The sequence below is a fragment of the Scomber japonicus genome, chromosome 10 (genome assembly GCF_027409825.1).
Source record: "Scomber japonicus isolate fScoJap1 chromosome 10, fScoJap1.pri, whole genome shotgun sequence".
Classification (NCBI taxonomy): domain Eukaryota; kingdom Metazoa; phylum Chordata; class Actinopteri; order Scombriformes; family Scombridae; genus Scomber; species Scomber japonicus.
The window spans coordinates 9387815-9397461 of NC_070587.1; the positions used below are offsets into that span (position 1 = coordinate 9387815).

At 37.5% G+C, this 9647-nt stretch overlaps 1 protein-coding gene across 1 annotated transcript; it reads left to right on the forward strand.

Moving 5' to 3' along the window:
- Window positions 1–3157: 3157 nt before the first annotated feature.
- josd2 (Josephin domain containing 2) lies at window positions 3158–9638 on the forward strand. The gene is made up of 5 exons (XM_053326591.1): window positions 3158–3416; window positions 3664–3793; window positions 6638–6763; window positions 7900–8094; window positions 8411–9638. Exons 2-5 carry the CDS (start codon window positions 3672–3674, stop codon window positions 8517–8519), a joined length of 552 nt encoding a protein of 183 aa, XP_053182566.1. The 5' UTR covers window positions 3158–3416; window positions 3664–3671; the 3' UTR covers window positions 8520–9638.
- Window positions 9639–9647: the final 9 nt, after the last annotated feature.

Here is a 9647-nt window from a genome sequence, read left to right on the forward strand (position 1 = left end):
AACATTATGTACAAAAGTAATATTGGTGTTGAGTGATACTATACCTGAGTTTGATATTGTTATTCCACAAATTTGAAGTGAAAAAAAAAATCTAAATGCACAGTTGAACTGAAGTAGTAGTATACCTGAAATACTGACATTGCACATTCATGAACCTTAAAAAAGCAGAATCTGCTCATGGTAATAAAGATTGCAACCTGCAACACATTCACAGGAGCCACTGGAATTTGTGTCCCATTTATTCAATCATTATCATATTGTTGCCATCATGACAAAGAATTGACTCGTTTTTAACATGAAACATTCAGGGTTTTTTGTTTCTAAGTGCCAATGTCTAAACGATGTATGTGACACCAGTGTCATAGCCTATAAATTTATAAAAATGCACATATAGAATATACTGGTCGTTTTCACAACAAAGACTGTTTTTTTAGTTTAGGGTAGTTAATTTGATCTAATTCATCTTTGACAATACAAGATAGAGGACATCACGTACATCGATAAAAAATCACAATGAATGCAATGAACCGTAAGTTAGTTAGTTAGTTAGTTAGTTAGTTAGTTAGTTAGTTAGTTAGTTAGTGTGTCATGCACATAGGCTACAAACAGACAAGAACAAAACATCTTATAATACAAAAACTGCCACAAAAAAGAATAAATCGTGTAGCCCTTTATTCATTATATTGAGCAATAAAACAGATGGACTTGATCTTAAGTCTCCCCTAATTCACATAGCAAGTCTTGCCATCTTTCTTTGTACATCAAGAACAGTTTGAACTGGGCATCATTAATATTAAGCTATAACCTATTTTGGAAAAGGATAAAGAATCAGTCATAAAAATTAGACTATCACCTCACACATTCAGTATATTAGTTGTGTATTTTATTTGTAAGGCATCATGTACAGTGTTAAATATAAATGTTAACATTTGACATACTGTACCAGAGTTAATTTTCAACTGCAGTCCCTTTGTAGGTCACAATTAAAACACAACAACAGCAAAAAACACACAGGACACATAATACAAAGTTACACACAGTAGCACATCACACACACCCACAATGTCAACGAGAAATGACCAATGTGTGCTTGTAGGTCAGGTCAGGTCAGGTCAGGTCAGGTAGGACGATCCACTGAGTTGTGAATTTTTATAGAGAATGCTGACTGCCACAATGCAGTGTGACAAAATGGCACAATGCAGTGTCTTATAGAGGATATTTTTGAGGATTGTATGGAATTCACTGAGCAAAAATACACAGGGAAGGGGCTAAATCATTTAAGATTTTATAGACAAGGCCCAAATTTGACTATAATCTAATATCTAAAAAAAACCCCAATGATTGTCTCGTTTGCATTCAATAAAAGTCCAAAGTATTAGTTGGCAGTTAAGCTCCTTAATTAAATCATTTAGTAAAGAATTTTTAACTTATAATCAGAGGACCTTAGGTGTTTTTTGGCTGCTTACTAGTATCTTGGACTTCCATTAAAAGTTAGTTGGATGGTCATTGTTTTTTTATTCTTACTTTCCATTCCTCGAACATCACCTGATTTTTTACTTGAAAAACACTACTGGACTTGTCCCAATGCAGCACTCCTTTTTGTTCCTTCATTCTCAGTAGACTGTATTTCCTCAATATCCTAGCGTACAGAAGCCCTATAAGGCCACACATTCATACATTTTATTTACTCTGTTTCCCCGTGATAACGAGTTAATTTAATTTGTTTTATCAACAACCTAAACCTGTTTTATCGAGTTATTTATATCATTTTAATGACAAATAAGTTGATATCTCAAATTAAATTAACTTGTTATTATAGGAAAACAGAGTAAATAAAAGATTAAATGAATAAATGTATAGCCACTCAGGGCCTCCATACAGTGATGATAGTGCATTGGTTTTTTAGGTTAGAGTTTATACGGTTTGTTTAAATAAGTAAAATAAATAATATCTTGGCGCATATCTTGCATATCTTATCTTGGCTGAGACTGTTTTTAATGTGTCTTAAGTTTGCCAAGTTGTACATTGTGTTTTTTAAACCATATTCCATATATATTGTTAATACAGTAAAAGCAGCCCAGGTCCCAATAAACCTCACACTGACATGGACAAATTCATGCAATAACAATACACTCAGGTATATTATCATTCACCACCAATATTACTCTTGTACATAATATTACATATTGTACTACTATTGTCTTTTCATAGCTTGCATACTTACTTATTATTTATTGTTCTTTATTCTTTCTATTGATGCTCTTTCCATTTGTTGCTATCTAGTTGCTGCTGCAATAATGTAAATTTCCCCAATGTGTGCCTAATATAAGAATTTCTGATCTTTTCTTGCATCATTAGTGTTGGGGAGTAACTAGTTACATGTAACTGCTTTGTTAGTTAGTAAGTAAGTAAGTTAATTTAATTAAAAACCTGTAACTGTAATCTGTTACAGTTACTGAGAAAAATGTGTAATTAAATTATAGTTACTTATGAAAATGTTGATGGTTACAAAGGGGGTTACATCTGAAGTCAGACTTTTAAGATTTTGCTCAGGAGGAGGGTCCCTCCACCCCCCCACCCCCTTAATTTTTTAATATTTAACACATTACTGAATACATACATTGCTGTTTTCAATTTTTTTAAAGCAATTTTTTTAAATATTTTGTAAGTAAATCATGACATGGGGTTATCTGGAGTACACATGGGCTTAAATTGTGTCACAGTACCAATTAATCCCATGCCAGATTTTTGACTTTTTTCATAAAATATCTTCATTTTATATTCCAAAACATTCCAAAAAACAACTTAGATTTTGGTGGGGTTAATGGGTACATTTACTTACCCTAACAGCTGAAAACATTCGTTAGAAAATTAGTAATTTAAAAAAAGTAATAACAATGTATAAAGTTGCATTATTTTGATAAAGTAAATGAAATTGTTACATAACTTATTACACTTTAAATAGGGTAACTAGTAATCTATAACCTATTACATTTCCACAGTAACCTTCCCAACCATGAACATCCTTTGTTACCAGAAACCATAAATCATTAATCATCATCATCACTATCGTTAACCAGACTGAACACTAGAGGGCGCTTCAACACAACCTCCACAGAGCTGCAGCTGCTGAACCTCTGTGAGTATACACAAGGACACAAGTTGCCTGTCTGGGTTGTGTGACTGTGTTCATTTTTTAAGTCATTAGTGCAGTAAAATCAGAGCGGATTTAAGCGACATCTTCTCCAGTGGTGCAGTGAATACCGTGAATGGGCGTGACAGCCTCAAAAGCAACAACAACAACAACCACTACCACGTCCACCACTACAACAACAAAAACTCCGCTTCCGGTTTCTGGATGTAGCTGTCAGCCTCCAGTATCTCTTCTGTTTAACGGGGAATCGCTTCATCAGCAGGTCGGTGGCTTCATGTCGCTATTGTCGGTTGATAAGGGCTCATTTTGCCCGTCGCTATGGAAACTGTTGACAAGCAAATGCAGAGCACAATCAGTTTGCTTTTCACCGCTTAGCCTCCGTCACGGTTAGCCTGTCTGTCTGAATGGAGCGCTGTTAGCTAAGCCTGCTTTGATAGAGAGATAGATAGACAGATAGATAGAGAGATAGCTCCTCTGTTAACTTCTCCTGTGTGCTTGGGTGTCCTCAGCTTTTATTATGAGCGACGGAGAAGTGTTTCATGAGAAGCAACGACTGGAGCTGTGCGCTATTCATGCACTCAACAACGTGCTCCAGGAGCGGGTGTTCACCAAAGAGACAGCCGACGACATCTGCAAACGGTAGGGGTAAAAGTCTCCGCAGCATGTCGGTGTTTGAGTGTGTGTGCTCGACATCTACTGGTGTCAAAACATCTACTAGTGTCAACCAACAAGCATATTTTAAAGTGTGAATAACTTAGATATTAGGTAAACAACAGGGGCGGTGCTAACAAATCTGCCCCTGAGAGAAGACCCCCCCCCCCCCCCCCCCGCCCACCAAGCCCCTTTTGTGACCACCTAACTTACAGTTTTTTGCATTATCGGGTCTAATGTATTTGTTTAGCACTTTTAAAACCACCAGTTTTTGACGAAAGTGCTGGACAGGCCTAAAATTGCAAAATACATTGGTATAAAAGGAAGTAGTGAGTAAAGGCCTGTCCATACCGATAACTATAACAACAACTATAAATATATAGTTTTTATAATCGTTTTAACTCAAGTGGATTGTTTGAGTCACCTACACCACAGCTATAACGACAACGACAGTGTTGAATGATATCGTTGGGATCACAGCCAATTAAAATCTCTCCCATAAACCGTACAAAATCTCCATCCAGCCTGGCATTTACAGTAAAACTTCAAAACCTGCAAATATCATCTTAATTATGGAAACTGACTGATGAATTTATTTATTTATATTTACTTATTTTAATGCAGCTTTGCTCCTCTCTCAGACATATGACAGATATGACACCCAGATGTTATTTCTTTTAGATAGGTTTGTCTTTATTATACAAAGATGCTGGAGCTTTGTTCTCGATTTTAATGTGAAAAACCACAAAGTTAGCACATCTTTGAGACTTCAGGTATGTACTCACAACATGTGTTACTGCCACAGCCCAATGAAAGCTGGTTATCTGTGCACTTTTACACATCTTGCTTCATCATCTGCTGCTGTCGGTCGGGAAAGTTTGGTCTATAAATACTGAAACATCACAGCAACTCGTGTCTTCTGATTGACACACTGAATCAGCACCCACCTATGAACCCTTATGTTTTTTTTCCCCTTTCTCGTTACAACACACAGCAGTAACAGGTTATCAATATTATTTTCATTAACTGCCGACACAGCTGGAACGTCCAGCGTCCTTTAAACCACAGTTTAAAGGACTTTATAATTCATAAATGTGGATGATCACAACGTTATAGTTATTGTTATAGTTATCGTTCTTAGTGTGGACGGACCTTAAGAGTAAAAAAAACTCAATAGAAGATCAAGGTACTGCACAAGACTTTTGTAGAAGACCAAAATGTTACATTAATCATCATGAATTGAAACTGTGAAATAGTGACAGTTATGCCTATACTCTGTGAATCTGGATTAGTTATGTACATAATGGATGTCATCGATGTGGTAGCAACTTGTCAATCACAATATACCTACATTGTAAAGAATACGCTGGTTAATCGTCTATTATACTCTAAACGGGACCATAACTTACAAATTTAACATCATGGTGTACTGAAGAAGACTTAAAACTAACTAACTAACTCATTAGGAAAATGTTTACTGAGATTTGGTCGTTCCTATTTTTTGTGCCTGGATCTCAGAACATCAGAGAGGTTGGTCGACTTCAGTAGTCTGACTGGAGTACAATGATGCAGTACTTCAGTTAGATAAGACGGCGCCAGTCCACTTAAAACCATAAAAGCAAGCAATAAAATCTTTAATTCAATCCTGGAACAGAGAGGAAGCCAGCGGAGAGAGACCTGGTGTTATGTGATCACACTTTATTTCTCCAGTTAGAAGACGAGTGGCTTATTTATTATTAATTATTATTAAATATTGTGAACGTTTTAATTTTATTGGGAATATTCTGTAGTAAGCACAGACATTTTAGGTCCCAAATCTTTTATTTTATTTTTTTTATTGAGTTCATGTCAGTGCTGTAAAGATCCCTTCCAGACATGTTTTAAAAATGTCTATATTACATTTTTGTGTATTTATTCATCAATTTTCTTCTGTTTATCGTGCTATATAGACCCACCATGAGCTGGTCTTTAATAAAGTCTGGATGAACTGAATTGAATATATAAAATACTTACTTTGATTCATTATTTGTGTCTCAAATGGTTTTTCCACAAAAAACTTCAAATATAACTTTATTTTAGTTTTTTTTTTTTTAGTATTTACTCCTTCTACTACTTCTTCTTCCTCCTACTCTTGATATACTTTCTTCTTTATCTCCTTTATCTCCTCTTTTCCCTATCCTCCAAACACCAAACCAACTTTACTGTGTGCCGTTTTATTAGTTATGATAGTAAAGATCGGCAACTGTACATGAACGGATCAAGAGGTGGCGCACCCAAACAGTATGACCCCAACTTTTTTGGTTGAATCCCGGCCAGAGTCCTGTGTTACATCTCTTGCACCTCTTACCTCCCCATATTTACTGTAAACTGTCTAAATGAGGTCAAAATGCAAAGAAAAGACTTTTATTGTTGACATCAGTTGACTCCTTTTGAGGTTTGTCAGTTGACGATGAATCACTGACGACGGGGTTTTCTGCAGCTGACCAGCTCTGCAAATATCATAGAATATGAACAGAAATATAACATCAGCTGTCAGGGAATAATAGCAGAGGAGGAATTTTACTCAGTGAAAGCCACTAACTAAATTGACCATGAGACAAGATGAGTCATGATCACGGTGGCTTACCACCTCAGCTAAAGAATTTTCTGTGGTAAACCTTGTGACTTTATGGGCCAGAAATATTTGTTTACTTGTGACAAACAAATAGTTAGGAGCTGACAAACGGCGGTTGGCATTGAGAAGGTGACTTACCAGATGTGGAACTGAGCCTTACAATACCAAATATGAGATGGATTTTCCCTTTTTTAAATGTTATATTTCTCTCTCCGCAGGCTGGCTCCACAGTGTGTGGTGAACCCCCATAGGTCAGTGTTAGGTACGGGGAACTATGATGTCAACGTCATCATGGCAGCACTACAGAGCCGCGAACTGGCTGCGGTGTGGTGGGACAAACGCAGGTGGGTGAGAACAAACAGGGCCTTGCGTGATGAGAAACAAACTGCAAAGTTGTTGTAACAAAAATCTGGAGGGCATCATTTTGTATTTTGTGTTTTCATTTGGTGCATTTCTCTGTATTTAACAGCAACTGGTCAAACATTAAAAACACAAGTTTGAGATATTTTAGCACAGATACAGTGAAGCTTTATGAGTAAAAAATTCCCTTAAATATATTGCTTTGCATCAGACTGTCTTGGGAAAAGAAAAGCACCCTTTTAGATACCTCTCCGTGCAGCTAGTAACTGACCCATCCCACGTTTTACACACCGAGTACCAGCTACTGTCCTCTGGTACGAGGTTCAGCCTTCGTAGTAGACTAAACAGATTCACGTATTAATTTATCATGGTGTTAATGAAGCCTTTAAATAGTGACAGATAAAACCCTGATGGGCACTGGATGATCTTTTATGTAAGGGATTATTAATGGAAAAGGGATTTTCTCTGTTTTTTTATTGATGTGTTTGTTTTCTCTGTTTTCTGGTTATGTGGTTATTTATTAACTTTTTGTTATCTTTGTATAGTTTCTGTGTGTGAAATGTGGTTTCAGAACTTTGTTATTTATTAACACATGTGTTTTTTTGGTATTTTGCATATCACATTTTGACTGCAGTATGAGTCTAGGACAAATATCCCCCTCTGTGGGACAATAAAGATAATCTTTAATCTTGAGATACCAGTTTATACACTAATAGTAAGGTAAGGCAAGGCAGTTTTATTTATATAGCGCATTTCATACACAATGGCAACTCAATGTGCTTTACAGAAAACAGAAAAACATGCAATTTGAGAAACATTATAGTAGACACTCATGCAGTGCAGCCACTAGGCATGTTGCAATATAAGCTGGAGGATTGACTCTCACTTTTTCCTAACACACTCAACTATTGTTAACAGTTCCTCTCTCCAGCTGCACGTGTAGCTGAGGGATTTCAAAAGTTATTTTGGGAAACTTAGGAAGTGTGCAAGTGCAGTAAAAGTCACTTCAAATGTGTTAAGGAGTTTCCTGGAATGCACCGAATGTAACAGATGGATAATTAAGATTATATCATGTTGGAAGTTATGTTCAACACTTAATTTCCCCCTCTTTTTAACACAGGACGATACAGAGCCTCTGCGTGTCCAAGGTGCAAGGTTTCATTCTGAATGTTCCATCACGGGTATCGCTTGGGATTGTTTCCCTCCCCCTTCGACGGCGGCATTGGCTCGCAGTTCGGCAAGTTAACGGACAATACTACAACCTGGACTCCAAACTGAAGAGTCCGGTCTGCATCGGGGGAGAAACAGAACTATGGTAAGAATGTGCTGCATTTAGCTGGAAGCATTTAGTTCTCCGAAATGTTTACAGTAAGCATGTAATCTATGTGTGTGTGTGTGTGTGTGAGAGGGTTTGCTCTGAATCGGATCTCAATTTGGCTTTGGTTTGCTGCATGGTTCCTGCTCGAACTCTGTCCCAGCGAGTGAGTCATCACAGATGATCGGTCACATGGGGCTTACCTCACTATTTGTTTGTGCTAGAACACTGCATTCTAGTAACCTCTCTCTCTGTGTGCCCACATTCTTCTAACCAATGCTTCTCTGTCACATATCCTCCTCACTGTCTCTTGTAGCATATTTCTCAGTGAACAGCTTTCTCAGGACGTGGCAGAGATGCTCCTGGTTGTCCGGAGGGAGGTGGAGGAGGACGGTTCATGGCTGATCTCTGACAACCCCAAGTAGTGACAACTTGGGACAAAGACATGCCTTTACACAGCATGGGAAAAAAACTCCTCTGGGATAAAGACATTTAAAAAAAATCAAACACCTCATTAAAGACAACTCTTCAGGGAATACATTAAAACACATTTGATATCGACACACAGAGGAAATCCCAAAGAGATGCAGAGACGGGCTTGTGCTCCTGAAGTGAAGAACTGATGATTGTAACTGCTGAAGAGCTACGGTTCTGAAACGACCCGTGTATCTGCGTCATCCACCCTGCTCTCCATACCTTTTTGTTTTAACACTGGGAAGGTGCATCTCAGTTAACAAAGTTGCAAAGTTTGAGGCAAACATGGGCTAGTTTGATGATACTTGAGTTGTGACACATGACTGAACTTTCACCGTTTTGTGGTAGAGAAGTTGCAGACAATGGTTGTGCATAAAAAAACAAACATCTGCAATAATGATAACTGGATATCTTTGATTACTAAAACATCACCAACAAGAAATTGGTTCATTGAATTTGCCACGTAACATACAGCATCTTTGGACTTCTATGATGCAATTGCCAAAATTTGATCAGTACCTGGTGTACTGTATGTTGCTCTTGTCACATGTATCAGTTGTCGAGCAGCACCTCAGTTCACCACTTCTTTCCCCATCTTTGTTGTTAACCCTCTATGCACTGCAGAGTTAGACTTGTTAGCACTGTGTGTCTTTGTGTGTGTTCGTGTAGGCACAGTTACTGTGAAGGCATCACCTGAGGAGGCATTGAAGGACAGTACTGGTGTCTTTGCATGTTTTTAGGACATTTAGTATAACATTTTTCAACACGTGCCACTTTTTTTTTTCTTCTTAGATTTTTGAGTGTGTTTTCTGATCTGCCAAACAACCTTTGGTTTTCATTTTGCCCCAGTATAAATAAATTGACCTGCAGAGATTTTAATGTGGTTGAACATCTTGTCTCCTTTTATTTTTGTCAAAGTTACATTATTGATGTGTGATAATGCAGCTGAATGCACACAATAATGAAACGTTGACAAAAATGGAAGCAGACATGACGGTCACGGTGATAGATTAACTATCTCTGGACCAGTTTTCCAGTCTCTGCAGGTTCATTCTCATACTGTTGTGTCCTGAATGGAA

Coding starts and splice junctions, on each gene's coding strand:
- josd2 (XM_053326591.1), top strand. CDS start 3,672: ATGAGCGACGGAGAAGTGTTTCATGAGAAGCAACGACTGGAGCTGTGC. Junction 3,794..6,637: donor GCCGACGACATCTGCAAACG/GTAGGGGTAAAA, acceptor CTCTCTCCGCAG/GCTGGCTCCACAGTGTGTGG. Junction 6,764..7,899: donor GTGTGGTGGGACAAACGCAG/GTGGGTGAGAAC, acceptor TTTTTAACACAG/GACGATACAGAGCCTCTGCG.